The sequence below is a fragment of the Harpia harpyja genome, chromosome 15 (genome assembly GCF_026419915.1).
Source record: "Harpia harpyja isolate bHarHar1 chromosome 15, bHarHar1 primary haplotype, whole genome shotgun sequence".
Taxonomy (NCBI): domain Eukaryota; kingdom Metazoa; phylum Chordata; class Aves; order Accipitriformes; family Accipitridae; genus Harpia; species Harpia harpyja.
This window is the reverse complement of record NC_068954.1, coordinates 29,765,213-29,790,179: the sequence shown is the minus strand read 5'-3', so window position 1 is coordinate 29,790,179 and position 24,967 is coordinate 29,765,213. Positions and strand designations below refer to the sequence as shown.

The window sequence follows — 24,967 nt, the reverse complement described above, 5'->3', positions numbered from 1 at the left end:
CCAGCGAGGGCCCGTCCTCCCCTGGAACCGAGGTGCAGAATAAGTGCCAGGGACTGTCTGGTTTCATTGAATACCTTGGACTGGAAACTGTGGTGTCGCCGATGGCTGCGGGTGGGGTAAAAGCTTCATACATCTGACTTTAATCAATCGCCACATGTGTCAGAGCCCTAGACCATCACTGAAAGCTGTTTACTGCAGATTGTGGTAAACCCAAGGGAAGGTACCATTTGGCTTTCTTATTGTGGGTGACTATCTATGTGTGTCTTAAGTATTTTGCAGCAAGATACAGCGTTGTCTTTGGGTGCCTGCATGTTTTTGTTTTTATTTTTATTCCTGGGCTAAAAACAGACTTGATTTGGAAAAGTCCACACTGGTCTGTCTCATGGAGAAAGTGCATACTGTTTAGAATAGGCAAAGAGTTTACGTATGTGTAATCTTTTGTAGTTGGGCTGGACAGACAACTCCTAGGAGAAGGTTATCAGCACTCACCGTTCGAAGAATTCAGCTTCTACCTTAAGGAAGACAATGATGTACCTACCTACTGAATAAGTGCTGAATCACAGGGTTGTTACTCTTGCATAAAGTTTAGTCATTTCCTGGGAAACTTTTGGTTTCAGTCTAGTGGTAGAGGGCTAGGTCTGTGTGTTTGTGCTGAGGATTAATACATGTGAATTTCTGCTAGTGTCTGTGACCAGGAGGTTAGTCAGAAAAGAGTATTATTCAGGGCAGAATCGCTTCATCTGGGTTTTTTAAATGCGTTGTGAGTTGTCTTGCTTTTACTTGGCTCAGACTGTGAGTATAGCTAGTCCTTGCATAGGACTTGTATGTGACACTTTCTGTTTCTACTCATTTAAATGCATTGTTCTGATGCAGGACTAGTATTATAAACACTGTTAAGTGCTCCTACATCTAAATCCACATTCTTCTCATTGACTACTTATTAAAAATAGATGAAAACGTTTCTCTTGAATGGATTTTGTAAAATCCTATTTGTGACAAAGCCTGTGACAAAGTTTTGTGTCCTTTGTAGCATTCAGAAGGGAAAATGCATTTTTTCCTCATGACAAGTTGTAGCTATTTAAAAGGTTATTTTTTTTTCCCAGGATGGGGTTACATGCAAGATTTATTATTTGTATATGGGATTAAGCTATTTATGTGCATGTGCTTGTTTTATGGGTAACATGTAAAATTTATATGGCTGCACTTTGCAACATAATATCTTGTATGAAGTTGACTTAAGTGATTGTATTTTGCAGATGTTTATTAGAGGCAGTGAGCAGAGCCTGTATTTAATAGAGTTATCAGGGTTAACAGAATTTAGTGATGTATTCAAAGGTTTTAAGGGGTTACCTTCAAGAGTTTTTTGGAACCTTTTTAAAAACATTTTACCTTTTGTAAAGGTAGATGTTACCCATGCATTGATTGTGTGATTTGAGTTGCTGATGCACAAGTGCATTATGCATCCTTTTGTCACAGGTTAGATCTGAAAGGCAAGGTATTTCTGGCCTTTTAGTTCTTACATACAAATGAACTAGAGGTATGGCTTGAAGTTTGGCTTCATGGTCATTTGAGCAACTTACTTGGGGAAGTCCTTTAAAGAAACTCACCACTGAGAATACCAGGGTCACATTGATGCTGTGTAAGCCACACACGCAGTCACATGTAAGAATGTTCTCATGCCTGCTGCAAAGAGAATAATCAACAAAAGTGTAGTACGTCTACAAGAGGCTCTTTTATTTACAGTGGTAGGCTTCCAAGCATTTTTCAGTGTCCCAGTCTTGAGAAGCCTTTGAGAACTCATTTTGCCGACCCTGGATAGTGCCATTTTCAGCAGAAGTGGTAATGATAAGTTACCATATGTGTCTGTCTTTTTTGCTGGGAAAGGAGGGTCTTTGGCTGAAGTTGATCTGGTGACACCTCCTTTTCATTGGTCACCCCCTGCCCACGCACATGAAGAACACTGAACTCTGTCCTTAGCTCACCCAGTTTGGTGATGCATCACATATGGCATCTAAGATTACTACCCATAATACATGGGCCCAGACGGGTGAATCGAGGACAGTGGATCATCTGGAACTCTGAAATGCTGTTGTAAGATAAAGAGATTCTTCAGTATAGTTTCAGTAGTTGGATTTATTGTTTAAAGGTAAAACAACAAAAAAAAATTAAAAAGGCTTAAGGCACACAGTAGATGACTTGTGGTAAAGTACACCTTGTGACCTTAAATGACACAGACCCAGACCTCTGCAGTGTGGTAGTCTGGCAATGACCATGTATGCAGGCAGGATAGACCATGCTGCAAAAACCTAATCTTGAATTGCATTCTTTTGAAATAATAAATGTTGAGATTAAAATAGTTTTAATTTGGTAAAGCAACATTCATAAGCCCTTAGAAAAGATTTTTTGAAACTGTGGAACAGAGTGCCCACAGTGCTGGAGCCAAGTAGACTTGTGCTGTGTGTATAAATTAATCTGGAGCTGATCTGTCTGTGAAACTTTTAGTACTGAAACTGTAGCAGTATAATGCTTGTGCTTAACAAACACAGCTTTGTACGACTTGCTGTTTTTTTCAGTAGCCTATTCATGTTCTTAATGGGAACAGAATGGTGCTGTTAAAGGGAAACTGCAAAGCACAAACCTGTTCTGTTTGTTTTTCTTACTGTTTGGTTTTGGGTTTGTTTTTGGGGGGGGGGCAGGGGTGACATATGGAGTGAGTAAGGCTTTATTTCTTTCAAGAAATCAGTGACTTTTTTCTGGAAGACTGTATAGTTTGCAGACCTTGGTATTGTCTTTAAGGAGGAAACCTGATATACAGCTTCACCAGAAGGAAGGAGGAGGGAATCTTTGAAGCTGCGTCATCATTTGGCCTCAAACAGAAAGAGGCAATTGTCTAAACTTGTTTCAAACATCGTTTTTGTGCTGAAGTTATAGCCAAAGAGTGTTAGGAGTGCAAGACCATTTAACAGGTATAGTCTGTTTGAACACACAGCCTTAGAAAACAGGTTTAAATATTGTCTTTTGGGTTGCTGAAGCCTGGGATTGAGGACATCCTAGCTTTAAGCCTCGGTAAAACCATCGGGAGCGGGGGCGTCTAGAAGTTGCCAGTCCTCCAGGAAATGGAAGAAAGACGATATCTAGCTGCAAAATAAATAAATGAGTGGCGACAACATTTCTTACTGAAGTGCTGAACTGATTGGTTTGATAACTATTTTCTGCCTAGGCCATAACTGAGACAGTCTTAATTGCTAAAGTGCATACCTTCCTCATTTTGGATTTCTCAAACATGTCGCCTAACACTTCCAAACACACTTGAAAGACCTTATCTGGAAGTGGCATGCAACAAAAGAACATTTTCGACTCTCAGCTACGCTTCTGGGTTTCAGTATCTCCAGTTTGGTGTCTACTTGTGGTTAAGGACAGGAAATCCAAAATCAAGCTCTTCAAAACCAGGCTTTATGTCATATTCTTTCAGAACAAGTTCGAGATGATAAAATTACAGGGAGACATTACCTGTCATATGTGCCTAGAGATCAAGCAGGGGAGTAGGCAAGAAAGGCAAAGTCATCGAGGTCATTGATAGGGGTGAGACCTGAGAAGCAGATGCAGTGGTGATAATAGAATTTATTTCCTTATTTTTGTTACATTCTTATTACAGTATTTGCTGTTAAATAGAGTAGCTGTCTGTGTTTTGGGGCTAACGGATGTACCAGAAGCATTTCCGTGATTCTCTGTTAGCATAAACTGCTAGAAACATTGACTTTTTTTTTTTTTTTTAAAGCATACAAACATTTTTTAAAAATGCATACAAACTGCTTTCAAATTTGAATCTTTTACTTGATACAGTCAAGTGTTTGGAGTCTTTGTTGGGGAGATGCTGTGCACTACGTGATCATTTTCCTTAATTTCTCCACTGTAGTAATTATGGTTTTGTTAGACAGTAAATGATTCAGTGTTCTCATTCCATGGGGGGAAGGGGAGCAAGGATGTTGAAAGAGGAGTATTGTCTGAGTGTAGCAGGATTAGCTGGTGTTACCACCTTGCACTGATTGAGCACCACTGTTTAGAATAGATCATCAACTCTAATTGCTAAAAAGCAGCCTGGCGTCACAGGGTGGTGAGACTCCTGAAGTTTCAGGCTTCTCTACTGCATGATTTGAATATAGGTGTAACATCTAGGCTGATCGGTTGTAGTTCACTGGGCTTCCTTCTGCTCTGTATAAACCCATACCCCTCTGTTTTCTGTCATTGCTGAGTTCTTCTTTTCTCTTGCACTCTCAATGTTCAGAACATCCAGACTGGATTTGCGTCATGAGGATGAACTCTAATTTTCTCTCAAGAAATTAGGAGAATCATATGAAAAAGGAATCTCAGAAGCCATTTTTTGCATTTTTCTAGGGAATTATGTTTCTCAAATGTATACTTGTTTAATCACAAACAAGCAGGGCCTCTTGGATTTCATCACGGAGGTGTCTGCAGTCAGGACTATTGTCCAGGAGTCCCAAGTGAGGAAAAATCATTGCTCCTTGATTGAACTTGTCTTGTTTCTGCAAACCATAAATCTAGAGTTATTTCCTACTCTGTATCCGCAGAAGGGTATCTCTTGTGTATTTGCAAGACCTCCTGTGTCTTGAAAAGTAGGATTTCTTTAAATTCTTCTTTTAAAACTGTCAGAAGACACAAAAGATTAAGGAAGGGAGGGTTGAAAGAGGGGAACAGTATTGTGATATATAGCGAGATGAGGAATTACTGAAGCAATGCAACACTAGTGCCGGCCTGCTTGCCAGAGAGCCTGTTCTATGAAGCTAGCTGGAGCTGGTCCATCAAATATCTGAAAATGAGCGGGAAAACTGAGCTGGTGGCTCTGCAGGAGAAAATTCCTCATGTATTGGGATGAGTTAACCTTTGTGAGTAGTGAAGGTGGTAGCAGAGCTTTGCATTGGTTGGGGTGGAAAAACTATGAGTTTGGGTAGCATAGCGAGGAAAAACGGTAGTGTGTGGAGCTGATGAACTGGACTGTAGTGGTGGCGGGCTGTATTTACACTTCAGTCTGTGCTAATATACTGGTTATCTGTGGAAGTTGAAGACATCACTGCACCTGAGCTGATGGTTGCTGTCACTGCAGCAGAGGTGTCAAGGAAAGAGACAGTTCCTCCACTGCATCAGCAATCAGCAGCTTAGCTCACTCTCATGTGTCCTTTAAAAAAACAAAAAAAAAAAAACCAAAACCCCAAAAAACAAAAACCGGAAACAAAACAAAACACCCAAAGCCTAAAGGTTCCTGACATCACATTTTGGGATGCTAGGAAAGATCACGACATACAGGAATCTTACGGTTGGTTATAGCGAAAGGGTCTTGACTGAAAAGAAGCTGAAGCTTTGCTTTCTTTTGACCAGACTTTGATTTCCTTAGCAGGGCCTTCTCAGCATGTGGAGGCACAACCATGACTAGCTTAGGATATAGATAAATACAGACTACAACCGAACAGAAACAGTTGTAGCTGGGAGAGGGCCAAAAGAATGTCTCAGCAGTAAGTGTTTTTGTTTGTAATTTCTTTCCTAGGAATGAACAAACACTAGCACCATTTTAAAGCTAAATTGTCAGCTCTCATTTGCTTTGCTAATGATTTCTTTGTGGTGCTGTGTCTTGCATCTGTGTAGAGAGGAGCTGTGGTTCTTGGGTTGTTTTTTCAGCTATCTGGAAGAATTTAGCACACCAAATGTCACAAAGCGTTTAATTCATGGAAGCAGGGTTGATGATTTACCAGGGTTATGTAGTAGGAGTGAATGGTTCTTGAGATTGCAGTCCTATTGTCTTGGTTCTCTTCCTGTTGCAGTAATTTATGATATTTGGTGAGGAAGTCCACATTTATGTTCGGATCTAGCCATTTCCATTTCCTGTAAATCAGCAGAAAAGGAATAGGGTGAAAGAAAATTTCTCCCTTAGTGAATCTTTGGTTTCTGTCTCAGTGGACTGATACCAGATTTGGACTATGTATGACCAGAGAGAAGAGGCTTTATACAATAAATTTGTTGCACTCATGCAGCATATTAAAGGAACACTTCCTTCCAAGACTTGAGATGTCAATTTAGGCACAGTTATTGTGGTTGTAGTAATCGGATCATAATTTTACTGAGATGAATTTACACCTGTCACCCATGCCTACATACAAGCTTTTTTTCTGAGAGCCTTAGTCCCTGTGTCTTGCTGGACCTTTATTTCAGATAATTGTATTCTGTTGCTAACCTGCATGGATGCCTATCCTTAAGTAAAGAACTCTAATTTATCTGTTTCTTCTAACCTTTTCAATCCCTACTGCCTAGTTCCACTTCAGTAGGGCTAGTCTAAAAATGTAAGTGTTATGCTTTCTTATCCTGTAGGCAGGTGCTTGAGACTGTCAGCCTATTTGTCAAAATAATGGTTGATTTTTTTTTTTATTATTTTTTTTAAACAAACTACTTGGAAATTCAGCAGTGGGAAGACACAGTGCTGCAGGGAAGTCCCAAGAATTTATTGCCCTTATTTCTGTTGCTTGAATTTTGCTACTTGGAACTTTCCTGCTTTTGCCAAATAGCATTAGGCTTTTTATTTTTTTAATTAGCTAATGCTCAGAGAATCCTTTTTTTCAAGCAATAATTTAAATGATCTGCATTGCACGGTAGTTAAGGTTGCAAATAGTGTTTTGGCCTGAGTTACCTTCTTGTTTTTCAACTGTGAACCATAAGTCTGGCATTCATGTGAGGATAGGGGTTTTTTTATTGGTAGGATATTAGTGTGGAGCAAGTGATTACAGAGAATACTTTGCTTCCCAGTACATAAAACAGAATGTGATACTTACATTGAGAGTGCTGGTATTTGTTCATAATGTACTGGTATTCCTTAGTAGTTCCAACAATTTTCTGTGGCACATGTTTTATTACATATAGTGTGTAACCGCCAATGTCAAGAGTCCAATTAAATCTTGTGGAGAAATTAATCACAAAATAACAAGCTACAAACAAATCTGTGGGTTGGCTTATAAGGAAAAATCCTTCCCCCTTTCTGTGCAGGTTTGTTTTTCCTGAAGGGGCAGTCACCCTGGTCTATTTGCTACCCAAATGAACAAATGTGGGGAATTAAAACTGCCTCTGAAGATGGAGAGGTAAATCTCAGAAAAGCTGGTGGATTTTGTAGCTCATGCAGTCAATCAAAATGTTATCCTTTTGGCGTATAGTCTTTGTATCGCTGTTTTTTTGAAGGTGTACTTTTCTTACACTGGCAGCATACCTCTCTTGTGAGCTGGATTAATTTAACTGAGCTATGTATTGCAATCAAGCATTAAAATTAATGCTTTGGTTGGCATTTCAGTGCTTCATGGACATTCTAATTCTCAGTTGCTGGATTTGTTTAGACTTGTTGGGGCCTGACTCAAGCATAGTGTAAGAGGAGCGAGATAAAATTTTGTGTGCAAATGTACACCCTCCGCTAAGCAGTGTAAGTTCCCATTTCAGCTTCAAAACTTGTAGTCTGGGCGTTTCAAGTGAGACTGAGATTTGGCTGTCCAGCACAAAGGAGTGAAATCCATTCCCTTTCCAAGCATTTCAGTACTGCAAAATCACCTTTATAACCAAAATGGCCAGTTAGCTGGAATGTTTAGCAGAGAGGCTGGTTGTGTTGGGAGGCTTAGAGCCTAAACCCTTTAATCACCTTTTCTGATGTGGCCCTCTAGATCAGGCTGGAAGTGTCTGGCAGAAGGATGCTGTAGGACAGCAAATAGTGGCCTGTGCTGCTCAGCATCTAATACTCTGTTGCCTTGCAATAATCAGGCTCACGGCAAAGAAAACATGCTGTTTGCGATCACTAGTTTCTTGTTGTAATACAAATATGGGCTTAATTTTAGCTTGAGAAGTAATATCAAATAATTCTGTTTTCTTACTGCTATGCATTTGATCGCTTCCAATCTTTCGGCCCCAAGAGATAAGAGGTTACAAGTGCAGGTCAGGCTACAAAAAGGCTTGAAATGCTGCAGGGTTTTTTGTTTTAATCCCTTCAAGGTTTCAGTCTTTCTTGTGGTTCTGATGTAATGTAAGAAATTAAAACAAAAGACAGCAGCCAGATGGTACATCTCCAGGATCAGACAGATTAGTTTTTTAAAAAAGTGAAAAGTTTACTAATACTTATTCTATTCTGGAGTTTTTGCTTCTGTGGAGTTCAAGCATCCATCTTCTGCATGCTTCTACCAGTAGGCACACAGTGAAATTACAGCTACTATCAGGTTAAAAAAAACACAACCCCCTAGCCTGCTTTCACTGCATATCAAATAGACATGATTAAAAGTCTGATTTTTCTGGATCATAGGATGTGCTTGCTGGGCAGTAGTCTAGAAGTTGACTCTGTTCATCCTTGCCTCAGTTTTAGGAGGTGCCCTAAACAGCTCCTGCAGCGGGCTCACTTTAATTGCTAAAGGTGTTCTCAATTTGATTAGTTTAAGACGAGGCTCTGAATTTGCACTTTCCCTTTGCCCTGTTGTTTGGGAATTACTCCATTTTGTTAGCCTAAGTTGGCTTTGTGGTTACAGAATATTTTCATGCACTCTGAGTTTCCCTTTTTAGGTTTTCATTGCTTTGATATTCCATTTAGATAGCTGTTCTGATTCAAATTACTGCATTTAAATAGTGCATAGGGTATATCTCTGATCCCAAGGGAAACTAGAGAAGTTCTGTAATATGGAGGCTTTGAAATCATAATGTACTTGCATTTATTTGGTTTCAGGTTTTCTTCAGCATATGCATTGCTGTGTTCAGGTGAAACCTTCATGCCACTGAAAAGACAAGCAAACAGACCTCAAACTGAAAAATGAGGACATGGTTAAATGAGTTTTCTTTCCTTGTTTTTAGGGGACATCACACAAAAGGGGTATGAGAAGAAGAGAGCAAAGCTTCTGGCTCCCTATGTTCCACAAACCCAAGGTAGGCACTTGTTTCAGCTGGTGTAAGAATTTTGCATAGCCTTGACATTAAAGGGATCTGTGGAATGGCTGTGGAGTGGAGCACTGAGATTTCATTTGCCAGCTCTGAACTATTCTGCTTTGTCTGTGTTTCCTCAGCTATCTAATAATTACACTGTGGAGGTTGCATGGATGCCATGAAGTCATGGGCAGTCATTTGCTTCTAGTTTGCTTGTTCATATTGAACTCCAGGGATTCCTGGTAATTCCAGAGCTCTTTGGTGGGCCTCTGTAGAGTGCTGTGTATTTCAACACTTTGTATGCCCTGTCTTTATCTCCCACATACATAAATCACATCCTACTCCCTCGTCAGCTGAGAACTCAAGGGCTTTCAATCAATCATGAAGTGTGAGGCCCTCAAGAATCATTCTTGAAACCTTCTTAAAAATGGCTTAACTGCAGAGTTGGTCTGTACTGCATCCTTCTTTCAGCCATCTTAATTCCTTGTTAGAGAAACATTAGAATTTTCATAATTTGTTGGTGTATTTTACCAGAGTAGCTGAATTCACGTACTTCGTTTACATCTGTTTCTTTTGGTTCAAAGATCCTTAGCAGTAGAGCTGATTGTATGTAGGATAATTATATATAATTGTAAACTGAAGAACACGGCTGAAAGTATGTCTAATAATTATTATGGGAATGCTTACCCAAAATAATTGCACTACTGATATGCTGAGATGCTTAACCATTAAAAACTAATGTGTCTGGCTCTTAGCAGTTTGGGGAGTGAATGGGTATGACAGGCAGTCATGACTGGACTTACTGTAATTTACTGAGACTGAACCACTGCCAAAAAAATTTTAAAAAGTGAAGGCCAAAAGTGCATTTATTGACCATCAGCACTGCATCAATTGGGGAAAGATTGTATAGGGGTTTTTTTCTGCTGAAATTACAGCAGTTCAGGCAATTGCTTGAGGAACATAAAAGGACTCTGCCATTGTCGTGGTAACTTCTAGACTCTGCCACTCCTGCTCTCCTCCATCCCAGTTGTTTCTCAACTTTGTTTTGCTTGCATATTCAAATAAAGCTGGTGCCCGGTCTCTTGTCCAAGACATAGTGGGTGCTTTACACACAAAAGAATGGTGTATTCTGTCTGAGCTAACATACTGAAGGTAGCAAGGCAAGCAAAAATTGGGGTTTAGCCTTCAAATTTGAGATTTTGTTGCAAACAGCTCTCTGAGTACTGAGGACTGCCTCCCTGACCCAGGATGTGATAGGAATCTCTGATGACTCGGTTGCTACCTTTGTATCAAATCTGTTTCTGTTATTTAAAGAAACCAAAAAGTAATACACATGACTAATCCCTCTTTAAGGTCTTCATAAGTAGCTATTTGTTAAGCAGGTTTTACAGTCTTTCAGTCCAACGTGTATACCAGCGGAGATCTTGAGCCTTAGAAGGAAATGTGGGCTCCTTTCGTATGTTCAGGTGCCTTCTTGGCAGACTTGCTTTTGTCCTGGAGTCTGGCAGAGGCTGAAGCTCTACGAGTTGCTTTTCATCTGACGAAATGATCTTCTGCCCCTCATGCTTGTCACTGTGCACGCATGTTTGGTTTGTTTTAGAAAACGTTGTTTAATTAGGAGGAAAAAAAAGTGTTTGGCAAGACTGTCTGTGGCCCTGTTATTTTAATTGTCATGCTTTTGAAAGCTGCAGAATGAGCCGAAGTTCAGGAAGAGACACAGGCTGATAGGAGGTCACCAATTAAGATAGCATTTTGACTGCCATTCTGTCTCAGCCCTCCAGCTTTTTATATATCTTATATCCAGCTGCCCCTATATCTGGGAATGTCCTGTTGTAAAAATCCTGCTGAAGTCACGCATGAGGGATTCAGAATCAGGTCACCTTGTTAATGAGCAGAAAATTAATTTAGTCCATAACAAAAAAAAAAATTACTCTTGGCATTTAGTGCATTACATTTCTCAAAGCACCTTCCTGATGTTAGCTAATGTATTGTCTCCATTTCATAGATGTGAAGTGAGGCGAAGGTAGGTATGATGACATGTCAGGGCATGTCAGCATTATAATTTGGGAGATTCTTATTGCTAAATCGGTGCTCCCATTCACATTGCCTCTGGGAGTTTGCCTCATTATTTTGGAGTTAAGGCAACAATGTTAATTACCTAAAGATACATGTTTTCCTGGTGCAACATCCATTTTTGTAAATGAAACTTACTGAGGTGATGGAGTTGTGATACCAGAGTTTTTGCTTCTCTGTTACCTGCTGGCTGCTGCACAAAAGGCTTTGAAGAAAGTGTTTTGAGCAGCTTCCCAAGTTATGTGTGTTAAGTAATGCTGCTTTCGCTGTTGCCCGAACCAAAACAGGGAGGACAGGCATGCTTATTTCATGTTACACTACTGACTAACCACCAGCAAAAATAAAGAAAGGCCGCCCTGCTCTCATCTCATCCTCAGCGTCTTTCTGAATGTAACTGTAGCTAAACCATAAGTTCCATTTTGAAACAGAGAGAGGGTCTCAGTGGCTTGAGATTTTGCTTTTATTGGACTAACACTGACATTTTCAAGTAACCTTCAGAGTAATTTGTGAGGACTGGATATTTTTATGCCTATTTTAAAAGGTGTGATACAATGCTATTTTTTGCTATTTTGCAAAATGGTTTTTGCATGGGCAGATGAACTGCTCTGCTACTAAGAGATGGTATAGTAACTCACCACCTCTTGAAACTAGCTTTTGCTGCAGACTACAGGCAAATTTCTGCCTAGAGAAAGAGCTCCTGTCCATATTAGTCGCTGCAAATCTGGAACAGCTTTTACAACTTTTTTAGCTCAAACAATGCAGATGCTGGAATGCCTTCTGCCAAAATTAGCAGCCCTTGCACACACACTGTTGGCAGAGTACGTTTTCTTGCTATTTAAGATAACGCATTCGGTTCCTCTGCTAATGTGTGAAGGAAATTATGTTCATTAAGCACTGATTCACTGTCAGAACCTTTTTATGTAACTGCTGTAGTGCTCTTGCTCCTGTTTTCTATTCTCATGATGACGAAAAAAACCCTAAAATTTTAAACAAGCAAAGAGAACATTAGAGTACTTACTGGTTTTATTGAGAAGGTAAGATTAATGTGATCTGGAGGGTTTTGTATTCCAGTACCTCAGGGAAAGCTGTTGGAAGATAGGACTAATATGCTTGTAAACCTGTTGAGATTGATAACATTTGAAGCTGTTTTAACTGATCTGTGAATTCTAGCTGTTAATGTATGTTTTGTTGTTTTTTTCTGCTTCATGTTGTTATGTATAGCACAAGGTAGGAACGTTATAGATTCTGTTACTTTAGTGGTTCATTTCTTTGAACTCGTGGCACTTTGGAAAAGAAGCATTTCTTCTTTGCTTCCCAAGTGGGCTGTCATGTATTTCCTGTCTCAGAAGAGTCCTTCCTGCCACCCTGTGTGTTGTGGACTTCCAATAAGCCAGCAGAAAGAACTCTACTGTAAAGTTTTGCGCTTTTTAAAATTTTTTTTTTATTCCCCCCCCGTCTTTCAGCATCATGTTATTTCAAATGGGAGTTAATGTGGAATAATAATCAGTGATAAAACAGCTTTGTCTAAACCTGTAAATCATGCACACGCGCTCCAGCTTAGTGTTGTTTAGAGAGTTTCACCCATTTACAAGATCTGACTTGCAGCTACCACAAATGGGGAATTATTTTCTTCCTCATTCAGTCTGAGGGGTATCACAATTTCAAATAAAGCTTATCACTTGACTCTAGGAAGTATCTTTCACAATCTTTGAAATAATATCCAGGACTAAGTCAACGGAGCACCTGAATTCTTCCTTCATGTCTTGTACAAGGCAGAATTAAGATCCATCTAGCTAGTAACTCCTGCAAAAGTCTCTGAATCTCCTAAATTTGGTGAGTTCTCAGCCTTCTCAATGCTGGAAGACAGCAGCAATCACACTAAGCTCATGCAGCCATGCCTGCTGCTGGGTGAGGCTGTCCCCTGTGTTCTGGAAGTGCTGTTCAGGTTGACTTGTAAACCCTAGATACTTGAGTTTGTTATTTATATGATTTTTACAGGCATGTAGCTTGAAAAAATCATCTTGTTATAAGGAACAGCCAGTCCAACACTGGCACTTCTGTTCAATTCTGTATGCAAAACAGCAGAATAACAGGTTTGCCTGCTGCTTTTCTTCTGTCAGATGAATCTAGCACTTACTGTCCTTGTTATTAATGTAAACATTTATCCTTGTTGATCATACATGATGCTTATAATGATTCTTTTAATCTAAAAATCTTTTTATGAAAAAAAAAAAAAATCCCTGAATCTCTAAATCATTGAACCTCTTCCTTCAACAAAACACAGGGATCACAAAGCAGTCAATTCTGCTATAAAACTAAGGACAATTAAAAAATCCATAGCATCCTTCAAAAGGAAATCTAAAATAATTTATTTTTCATGTTTCTGTAGATTCGGATCCTGCCAGCAGGAACTGCAGCTATAGCAGGATTATTCTAAAGGGAATGCTAAATAAGTCAGCTATCACCTGCCAGGCTTAGCTCACTTATGTTGCTTTGTTGTATAACCATTTATGATTTACTGTAGATATACACTTTTTCCCTCATCTGTGCTTGAATGCTATGTTAGGCTACTGTAACATGTTATTATGTCATAGTAAAATATTTAAACAAAGAGCTTGCTCTTGGTGTGTCATGTCACTTACAGACACATTTGATCCCTTTGTAAATGGAATGTCATGTTTGCCTTGTGATGCCTTGCAGAGCAGATGAGATGCTTTTGCAAGACTTAGAGAACTGCATATGAATTTAATAATTCATTTAAAATAGTGTTAAATCTGCTGCTGACATCTAGTGGGTACTTGAATTCGTAAATACTTGAATGATCAGAAAGCATTAAGCTTTTCTTCTCAGCCTATGAAGTTGTCTTGTGCTTGGATCGAAATAAAACTCTCTTGTTTTTGATTTAAGGCAAGTATATGCTACAAGGATGTTAAACTAGTTATCAGTGAAATGTGTTCCAGAATGACAGAAAGGGGACACAAACACTGATTCTTTTGGATGTGGGTAAACTGAGATTTTGAATTGAAAATCTTGCTCTGAAGTCCAGGTCTTTTGATTACTGGGTCCTGCACCTAAACCTCAGAAGTCTCTTTTCCTTTTCCATTCTACTTTTTGTGCTGCTGGCATCTTTGTACAGGTGATGGTTATGTTTTGATAAGCAACCGCAGAACTCTGTGGTATATGATATCCAAAACATACCAGTGAAAATGGGGAATAGTTGTTTGTCCCCCTAATATGGTTTGAGAATTTCTGGCTAGCAGGATGTGTTTTTTTTAACTAGAAATAAAGGTTCTGATTTTTTGGCATGATAGTTTAAAGAATCATTACTATATAAGCTCGGTAGCTTGCCTCCATTGAATATTGATATTGCAAACAGAACTGCTAAAAATTTGAGTAAGAGGTAAAAAGTTTTTAAAAGGTTCCCAGGCCAAATAGTAAAGCTAGGAGTTAAGAGAGGAATTCTTCCAGGAGCATGTTGCCCCCATATTCTTGAATTTTTTCCAAAGCATATAATGCTGGGCTTATTGGATAGTTAGTTAGCTATAACATTCAATTAATATTTTGCTTTTTAGGATGTTGGAAGGTATAGGAGATGGTTGAAGATTTCTGTAACTAGTTAGGTGTGATTTGCTGGTATTGTAAGTTCCCTGAGCTTGAGGCGCTTGCCTTAAGTTGTTTACCTAAAACCACACACTAAGAAAGTGGTATAACTGGAATTGGACTCCAATATTTGTGGTTTCTTCTTCATTTCTCTAATCCTTTGGTAGTTTGTGAGAATTCATAAGCGCCACATATTTAAATGACACAATTGCTCTTCTTTTTGCATGACTTCAGGTGACAACTGTAATTACAGCTATATATGACCTTTTGGTTTTGGTTTTTAAAAAGTTCCCACTGATGCACAGATTCATTTTAGAATTGAGACTCCAGTAGCCACAATTCCTAGTGTCCCTTGCTGAATTATGTAAAATGATAATTTCTTATCAGATTATCTATTTAGCTCCCTGTATTCATGGGAAAAATGAACTTTTCCAGGATGATAAAGCCACTCGCTTCTTGACACGCTGAAAGGAGCCAGAACCTGGACAACTAGAGGTCTATTTGGTTTTGTCATTAATGTGAACAGCAGAGGCTCTTGCCGCTGGTATATTATTGGTTTTCCTGTCAATAAGACACACTGGTCAGTGGAACACTGAGTAATGAACCCAACTTCTCAACACGTTTTTCTGTGGGTTTGCTCTTCGCAACTCAATTTGGGATAATGACTTATTGCATCAGTCAAACCCCTTTACTCATTGTGGCCATAGCAGTGGTGTCTACAAGGAGACTGGTGTAAATGACTATGATCTCTAAAAGCAGTTACATATATCGCTTTACCACAAGTTAAACTGCCAGTTCTCTTCCTTCTTAATGCAACAATGAGAGTATGGTGCAGTCCTGTTCCCATTGGAAACATGGCAAAATAGGGAGCAAACTGTACAGATAGTAAATCACAAAACATTGAAATTCATTGCAAATGGCCCTATTAAGGGTGTGGAAGTGTAGGACTTACCTGCCTTATCTACTATTTTGTTTATCAAAATTTATCTGAATCTTATCACCTTTGCTTTTGTATTTTGTAATAGATTCTTTAAAGGTGACTTCATCTCCCTTTATCACTGATAGGTTACTTAAATTATGTGAAATTGTGTATTATGTCACCTGCTTCAGATTTGCTGTAAATTGTCTCTTCAGGTGCCTAACAACCCCTTAAAAAGAAAAAAGCTGGAAAAAACCTCTTAAGGTCAAAGAAGGGACAGGTATATCTTAACTGATTAGGGTATAATTGAACAGATGTGTTAATATACTAATTAGATCCACTTCACTACAAAAAAAAAGAAAAAAAAGAAGAAAAGAAAAAAAGAAGGGGAAATCCTGTAATTATATGGTAAAAGGAAAAGGTATGGTCAAAAAAAGCTACTTCTATTTCCTGCTCTCAGAATTGTGGACTGTTTTCCAGGAGTTGATCCAGCATTACAGAAGGAATCCAGAACTCAGATGCCTGTTCCATCTGCAACTCCAACCTCAGCAGCATCATCATCATCCTCATCCAAATTTCACCGAGCTCGCTCAGGGGGAGCCAGAGATGAACGCTATCGATCTGGTAAGAGCAGGGGCAAGAGTTCACCTGGGATTCCTGTTAATGAGGAAGAATGTACTCTGTCCTCTCAAGGAATCAAGCTTATTATTTGTCCTCTGATGGAAAGTCCTACCTTGGTGGTTCTGTATAAAGAACCATCAGACTTGTAGGACTACAGCTGCTGAATCAAAAAAGAATGCTAAGTAGAAAAAGCAAATAATTTTTTGCCACCTTGATTTTCTGGCTTGAATGCAACTATTCAATGCAAGTCGTTCACAGAATGGAAAGCTTATTTTAACTATGTCTGTAGGTAACAAGATTCAGTCAAGTGACAGGTAATAATTTGTTCCTGGAATTGGTGATTGCTGTGCATATCTGCTCTAGGAGGTTGGAGAATGAGAGCTGTCTTTATCTGTGCTTAAAGTACTTCCAAAGAACAGCAGAAACGGCTGACTAGCACCCTGCTGATTTCCTTCTCCACTTAAGGAAAGGAGAAGGTGGAGGCACCTATTTTTTGTCTCCACTTGGTTTTGGTTTTCACTTTGCATTAATAAGATTTAAGTTTTCTTCTCAACAGGGCCAAATAAAGTATATCAAATATACCTTCTTCAGTAACACGGCTATCGTATACTGCCATTTCATAAGACATTAGAAGAGCCTAGTTTTCTGGGTTTTGGAAAAGCATAATTAAAGTACATGGATCTGAGAAATTAATGTGGATGAGCTCTCCCTTGTCAGAGTAGTTTTTTAATAAGTTGTCTTCCCATCACCAGCGATGTGTCTTCCTTTAGAGAGTTCTGGATGTTTGCAGAGGGATGGAGGCCTCATGTCCTAGCCTGTTTCAGTTACTAATCAACATGTATTTGCAGCTGCAGTTCATAACTTTCAAGATTTACATGAAATCTGCATCCATTCCAGTTTTTGAACATAAGATTTTTCCTAAATCAGGCAACTGGCTCAGAATTTGTCAGTTTATAGACCAGAGTTGCTCCTGGGGCTGTATACAGTTAGCTTATAGGCATATTTTAAATTATGCACAAGCAATTTTAGGATAACCTTTTGTTGAGGGAAACAATCTGGTGGGGTTGGGGTTTCCATAAAGGTTGCTAGAGATACCAGAATATAATGACTAATCCAGAAGATTCTAGACTAAGAAACCTGGCCCTGCTATTAGCTTGCTAACTTTAGAAACCTCAGTTAGTTTCCCTGGGTTTTTTTTTTTTTAAAAAAAGGAAATGTTACTCATGAGGTGACAAAATCAGTTGTTTGGGAAGGTACTCTAAAATGGGGGGGTTGCATAAATACAGGCGGCTAGCAATAGTTGCACATGTGTAAGCCTCGTGTTTTTCTTCCTCCTCTACTGTTGCAAAACTGAGTATATGAACTTCCATTTTGCAGATATCCACACAGAAGCAGTTCAAGCAGCACTGGCAAAACACAAAGAGCAGAAGATGGCCCTGCCCATGCCAACAAAAAGGCGGTCTACGTTTGTTCAGTCTCCAGCTGATGCCTGCACTCCCCCAGGTTAGGTTCTTACAGTGTGCGTGTCTGCATGGATGTTAAGGTACGCTTTAGTAACAGTTTCCAAATCAAGAGGCTGCAATTGTCAAAATATTCAAGCTCTTCAGCACATTTGTAGGTAGTCTGTTATTCCTGTAGCTCTCCTGCTACATTTGAGCAGCTGCTTGTTTTCATGGAGCTGCTGTTAGGGCTGTGAAAATGACTCCTCTTCTGGGAGCTTTTAAAGAATCAATTGGCGAGAGCTGAGTGGGCTTTCTGGACTGACGCTTCTTTTTTTTTGCTTCCCTCACACCTATTTCAGTTGCATAATTCACGTTTTGATTTTGCTAAGGTCTAATACTCAACATACAGGAAAAGGATTTGCAGTGAGGTGCATTTCTGGGCAAGGACCTTGGAGGTGGTCCTGTGGGATTCTATGACTTGCAGGACTTTTCTTTCCTAACCCCTCCCATGTAATGGATGCGGCAAAATACCTTGGATAATGTGGTGTCTGTTATGGTGCACGTGCATCAGATATTAATAAACCTCTCTGTTTTCAAGCAGCTATACACATTGGCTTAAAGATGAATGTGTGTAATTTTTGGCAGTGACTTTTATGTTGTCTCTCATTGTGCAGAAGCATCACAGTCATTTGGATTGATGAAGTCATCTGAAGATTATGAATTCATATCTCATTGTGAATTCATATCTCTTTCTGAAACTGCTCTGCTAGGCCACTTCACTCATACCTATTCTTTTACCTTCTTTTTTCTTCGTACTTCCTTTTTTCTTTTCCTTTCTACTGGGGGCTAATGCCTGTTCCCAGTGTCTGCTTGGGTCTCAGCTTTGTACTAACTTGTCCAGGACTACAGCACATTCTGAGCTGTGGGTACGACACAAATAAAGGTTAGCACTTACGGTGTGTCTGGAATCAGTCTTTTCCTTCAGCTCGTGACTGCGTTCTGCTTTGGCAAGTAGGTAGAACATGATTTAATAGTTTGATTTACAACTAGAGTATAGGCAGGCAATCACTTTGAAGAACACGTTAAGTTTTAGGCCAAAGCCTAACTGAATGTTTATATGTAGCCCTGTACAATTTAAGATATCAAGTAATGAGTGCTTTCTTTGTGATAAAATAAATAGTTCACAACTTTAGAATAGGCAAGGTATCTGTTCTCTCAGAAAGGCAGGATGCAGTTCCTTGTTGTAGTTTTCTGTTTTGTTTGGGGTTTTTTTTGTTTTGTTTTCTGCAATTAAAAGGTACCCATTTAGAATACCAGACAAAAGCATTTTCTGTGTGTGGCCTTGGCATATTTGTTTCCCAGTGCCTGCATTCTTTTCCGTTCCTGTGAATTTTCAGCTTTGAGAATGATACTGACCCCTCACTTTCCATTTCAGAATTAGCAAAGTTAGGCAACACAGCATCTGATACTATAGAATATGAATGGAAAAGTAATAAGTTAATACGCTTGGAGAACCCAGGGGAAGGATACTTGTCTGAGGAGGTGAATCTTTTGTGTGCTTTAAACAGGGGCAAAACACCAGGGGTAAATATTGCAGGTGTCTGCTGCTTCAACTTCTGTTTTGGCCAGTGTAACCTTGTTTGACAGAGCCTGTGGAAAAAAAAAGTTCTTCATATTACAAGCCTGTGCCATTGATATGTGAATTGGAAAGAGAGCATGTTCAGTGTAATGTGCTTTTCCCTAAGCAGCTAGATTTTCTTTTCTGCTTCCACACAGACACGTCTTCTGCATCCGAGGATGAGGGGTCGCTAAGGCGCCAAGCTGCTCTTTCTGCTGCATTGCATCAGAGCTTACAGAATGCTGAGTCTTGGATCAACCGATCTATTCAGGGGTCATCCACATCTTCATCAGCATCTTCTACACTTTCCCATGGAGAAGGCAAAGGGACCAGTGGGTCGCTAGCTGATGTATTTGCGAATACTCGAATAGGTAGGAGATGGGTATGAACAGAAAAACTGCTTCAAGTTCAGATTGTATTAATAAAGCTGGAGTTGTCCATTGCATAAGGGAAATTCGGATCAAGAGTTTAGTTAGTTTTGATGGAACTTGCTAGGATTTGTTGGAGTTGCACCATCGTGATGATGTTTTCCTTAAGAATTTCAGAATATTGAGGTGGTTGAAAAAGGGGAAGTGGGGAACAGGAGCTTGCTGAAGTAGAAAAGGCTCCAGGGTGTGATGACAGTATTGACAGGATCAGTAGGCACAACTTTCTTTCTGTATACTGTGTTGCTTATGTCTATAGCTATTTAAAGCTACTGTGTGTACAAAGCTACCATATGCACGTAGCATTTGGCATCTGTGTCCTGGTGAATACCATAGGGGTGTCTTTGCCTATTGGGTGGGGGAAATGCCGTGTTTTAACATTCTCCTTTTGCTACAAGCCCTAATGGTTTATTGTTTGCATTAGATTAAAAAAGAAAAGAAAAGAAAAAGAACCAAAACCAGCCATTTATGTGAGCAAATGAGCATGTAATTGAAAAAAATGGTTTTAGCAGAGTAAAGATTTAGCACAGATCTTTCATGACTAGTCTGAGAAATAATCAGAGCATCCAGGTATTGAGAAGACGGAGCAAAATTTACAGATCTGGATACCCCAGGCTCAGTTTTTTGAGGCTCTGAGGTGCTCCTTGCTGCTGATGCTTCTGTTTGAAATTGCAAAGTTTGTTTTTGCTCTGTGTATGTTTGTCTTTTTTATCTTCTGTTAAGGATATTACTGCATCTTAGGAGATGTCTGTATTTTGTGTGCTCTCTGCTTTTGCTTAACTGGTTTGGGGCAAGCAGTGCGTAGAAGTGCTGGTGTTTTTAACTGTTTCACTTAATTTTTTTTTTTTATTGCTGTTATTTTTGTTTGTTTATTTGCTGGGATGCAAATTATTTTCTGAGATGGAAAACTGGAGAAATTGCCCACAAAATGTAGTAAATATAATTAACGCATCTTTGAAGCAGAGAGGCTGTTTTTAATTGGAGCATACAGAAAGCCACGTTACCTTTTGTAATGAATTAAGGTAATCTAGCTTTTTACCTACAGAATAACTACTATCTAACATAATTAGTATTTTATGCAAAATGGAAGCTTTAAATCTTTGTTGGAATTCTATTTGCCATGTAGATGCCACATTCATCCCGTGCTAACACCTGATTTAAATGAACAGGAACTCTCACATGTGCAATTTTATATATTTCTTTGGAGAGAGCATTAAAAAGTCCTGCAACTGTTTGGAGTTGTATGTCCTGCCTAGTGATCTTAGAAGTTCAATAAATGAGAAATATTCCTTGCCAATGTATCTCCAAAAGTATGCAGAAACGGATTTTTTTTCCCCGTAGAAAGAGGGGCACAGAGAATCAGCCACAAAAACCTTTCTGTGGGAATTATTCAGTATCTGACTTCCTTCAGACTCTCTCTGTGCAAGCCAACGTACAGTTTCAAAATTGTTGGGTTTTTTCCTTCATAAGCAACAGTTGCTGGTTCTATTAAGCTAGAATAGAATATTCTTGCCCTATCAGATGATGGAACCTACTGTGTTGTACAAAGAAATCCCATGTAAGCAAAAATCACTTAATGAAGAGAAAGCTAATGAGAGAATTACTGAAGTATGCAGAGTTACTTGTAGTTTCGAAGCTTACAAACTCATCTGAAAAGCAGAACAATGTCTTGCAACTTAAAGCAAAAGTAAGACCCAGCTCGCTCTATTCATTAGATTTTAAGTTTATTATTTAACTGCTGGACAGGCTCATACTGTTTAGCCACCGAGCTGGAAGAAATTTAAGCCCAACATGATTTTTTGCTGATCTGCTTTAGTCAATAGCCTACCGCGTGTTTTGTTTCAGAAAGCCCTTACTGACAAAAAAGTTAAATAGTATAATTCTAGCAAGAGAGATTACTGCATAGGTGATGTACATTTTTGTTCTGGGGCTTTGAATATTTCAGAGCTCATGTGGATCTCAAATTTTTTTTTTTTTTTTTTTTTTAACAGTGCTGAAGGTTCAAGAGATTTAGCTTGATTTGAAGGTTAGAGACCAAGAATAGGAATTCTGTTTTGGTGAACCATTTTCCTGACATGAACAAAGCCACTCATCTTGTGCCTTTGTTTTCTGTTTTCCAGAACAGATAACGTGCACTTCCTAGAGCTACTTAATATTTAGGAAGCGGTGTGTTTAGCATTAATAAGAGCTCCCATACATTCAACCCATTAAATTCTTAAGATTGTTGGTAACAGGTAACTAACACTTTGCTTGTTTCATCTGATAATAAAAGGTATGTGTTAATTGCTATCTCAATTTTCTCCGTTCTTTTAGAAAATTTCTCAGTTCCCCCAGATGTCACAGCAACTACCTCCTCTTCCTCAGCACGCCCAGCAGCGATTGACCTTCCTCCTTCAGGGATCGTGAAAGGCATGCACAAGGGATCTAATCGGTCTAGTCTCATGGATACTGCTGATGGTACGGAAGCTTTCAGGGTACCCAGAAATTAGAATGGTGTTAAGGACTTGAGCTGGGAGAGCAAATCATGTGACTTAAGTTTATCCCATTTAAGCACTTCACAAATTTGAAATGGTTATGGCATTAGCATTAACACATTCCTATGCCACAGTTGTGACATTGGCATGAACACATTCCCATGCTGCAGCAATTTGCTACTATGTACTGAACTGGAGAAAATCATGGGAGAGATCATAGGCTTTTCTCTTCTTTACTGCTTTTTAAGAAAAAAATTATAAATGCATAGGTAGGCTAATTGTTTTTAAAAGCTTTTGTCGTAGAATTCCCTAAAGGAAAGGTAAGATGAATGAAATAATGTAATTCTTAACTATAATTAAGCTTCCATGAAGCTGATAATACTCACTCTAAGCTGGTTGGCATAAACCTTTGTGCAGAGGGGTAGCAGTAATGCTTCTGGTCTTGTTGTGTCCTCCCTCTGCTGGCAGTCTTGCACTGCAGTTGATCGATACTGCAGGCAGGCGCAGATCTGTAGGCAGTGTTTTACAGCAAGTGCAGTGTGTCACAGACAGATGGAAATCAGCCTTCAGAAGGGAGTAAATGCTTTAAAAATTCATTTCTATTACTAGGATTTTCTGACCACTGAGTTAATACAGAACTGATATAATACTTACTAATGATGTCCTGCACTGGCACAACTTTTAATAATGGAAGCCAGTAGTTGAATGAGTGGGCGCACGAAGAGAAGTATCCTCTGGTGGAAGGCGGTAAGATATAAATGTTAATAGACATGACGAACACTTTTATTAGACAAAAATCTTTCCCTCCAGGTGTTCCTGTGAGTAGTAGAGTCTCCACGAAAATTCAGCAGTTGCTTAACACCTTGAAAAGACCTAAAAGACCACCCCTGAAAGAATTTTTTGTGGATGATTTTGAAGAAATTGTGGAAGGTAATAGCACCAAATAATGTTTTTTATTAATCATTTGTTATAAGTACACAGACATGCACAGTGCTGAATTTATTTATCCCATTGTTTTTGAAGTTGACTCTGATTGGCTATTTGTAGCTAACCGTAGCCTTCATGAATAGTCTGATACAAAACCAATGTTTGAAGTAATTTACTGTACTGCTGAGCTTTGGGTGGCCTCCTCACACTAAACTTCTTACAATAACTAAAACTTATTAACAAAACTATTTAAATACATTTTTAAACCCCTTTCATTTGTTTAGGCTACTTTAATTAATTTCCCAAAAGGTATTGTCTTTAATGGTAATTTCATTACAAGCTTATTTTGTAAGACTGTTTTTCTTTTCTCCAATTCTGTGTTACTTTCCTCACTACTGTTGTAATGAATACCTTTTAGCAGCACCTTAGGAGAAGACTATGTTCGTGATGTTTTGTTTTGTAAAAGGGCTTCCTAGGAAATTATATGTGATAGGGATTGTTAAACCTAAAGGTGATGAGGAAGAGCATTTGTTTTCAGTGTGTCTTTCCAGGCTAACTGGTAACAAATGGGCAAAGATGAACTGGAAACATTATTGAATTTTCTTCAGTTCCACAGCCTGACCCAAATCAGCCCAAGCCAGAAGGACGTCAGATGACACCTGTGAAGGGAGAACCCCTGGGAGTTGTTTGTAACTGGCCTCCTGCCTTAGAAGCAGCACTGCAGCGCTGGGGAACCACACAAGCTAAGTGCCCCTGTCTGACAGCACTGGATGTTACAGGAAAACCAGTTTATACCCTCACGTATGGTGAGTTGAGCCCCAGCTCCCATTGCTAAACTGCTCCAAAAGAGCAGCATTGGATAGAACACAGGGTTGTTAGTGTGGTTGCAAATACCTTCCTGGGTTTTGAGAGCTTTGTAGACAAAGCAGTGTAACTGAAAGAGGACGTGACTGTAGACAGTAAAAGCAGTCAAGAATTGAAATATTCTCTTGTATGCTGGGTTGATTTAGAGTTGTGCAAGTCTCTCTTCTTTGTGTTCTAGGCAAATTGTGGAGCAGAAGTCTCAAGCTGGCCTACACACTGCTTAATAAACTGGGGACCAAAAATGAACCCGTGTTAAAACCTGGAGATAGGGTAATGAGTTTGGGACTGTCTGGTTCTCCCTCTGAAATAAAAAGAGGGGTTTGGGGGGCTGTAACTTACCACAGACACTATAATCTTGTCCTTTTAATAGCGAGACTCTTATCCCAGGGACAGGCTATTTGGGAAAGAAACTTTTGTGATTTTTTCAGTCCTGCTGGCTCCTCTGTAAGCAACTTCTTGGCTCTGGACTTCGAAATACATCTAAGTAAGAGCATTGCACCTCTGAGAGAAAAACAGAGTTTTACATCTCTGTGTTTTGGCTGTGTGTGGATCTTCATGTGTATGGGCACACAGGGAATGCTGACATTGCTGCGCAAGGAACTCATGTACATACCAGATATTCCGCGGAAGAAAGAGTGCTTAAAGATGCCCTGTGAAAAATGTTGTGGTAGAATGTGAAATAACACAAAGTTTTCTGACTTTTAGTCACTATAGATCTGAACTGTGCAATTTTTCCTTGTATTTCAACTAACACCACATTTTTGTGAATTGTAGGTAGCCCTTGTTTATCCCAACAATGATCCAGTCATGTTTATGGTGGCGTTTTACGGCTGTCTCCTAGCAGAAGTCATACCAGTGCCTATAGAGGTACCTCTTACCAGAAAGGTAACGTTGATGGAACTTAGAGGAGTGATAGGCTGATGCGGGATGAAAACCAAGTCAGACCATCAACCTCTGAAAGTGTTTCACAGCATCCAGCTGCTGCCTTAGCAGCTCTGTATCAACGCAATGTGTGAACCTGGAATAGCTGTTTAAAAATGGAAAAACATATTGACCAGAGA

The 24,967-nt window shown here is 39.3% G+C and overlaps 1 protein-coding gene across 8 annotated transcripts in view; it reads left to right on the top strand.

The window, feature by feature from the left end:
* DIP2B (disco interacting protein 2 homolog B) overlaps positions 1-24,967 on the top strand; it is a 70,298-nt gene that overhangs the window by 21,920 nt on the left and 23,411 nt on the right. For 6 of the 8 annotated variants that reach the window (XR_008238502.1, XR_008238503.1, XM_052809837.1 and 3 more), the window contains exons 2-10: positions 8,875-8,946; positions 16,016-16,159; positions 17,534-17,659; positions 19,375-19,587; positions 21,955-22,098; positions 22,926-23,045; positions 23,651-23,848; positions 24,085-24,176; positions 24,681-24,791. Coding sequence is in view for 6 of the 8 variants with exons in the window: in XM_052809834.1 (XP_052665794.1) it covers positions 8,875-8,946; positions 16,016-16,159; positions 17,534-17,659; positions 19,375-19,587; positions 21,955-22,098; positions 22,926-23,045; positions 23,651-23,848; positions 24,085-24,176; positions 24,681-24,791 (1,220 nt within the window). In the remaining 2 variants the exon portion in view is untranslated. The remainder of the gene's footprint in view (positions 1-8,874; positions 8,947-16,015; positions 16,160-17,533; positions 17,660-19,374; positions 19,588-21,954; positions 22,099-22,925; positions 23,046-23,650; positions 23,849-24,084; positions 24,177-24,680; positions 24,792-24,967) is intronic. The other 2 variants (XM_052809835.1, XM_052809838.1) reach the window with 2 other exon arrangements.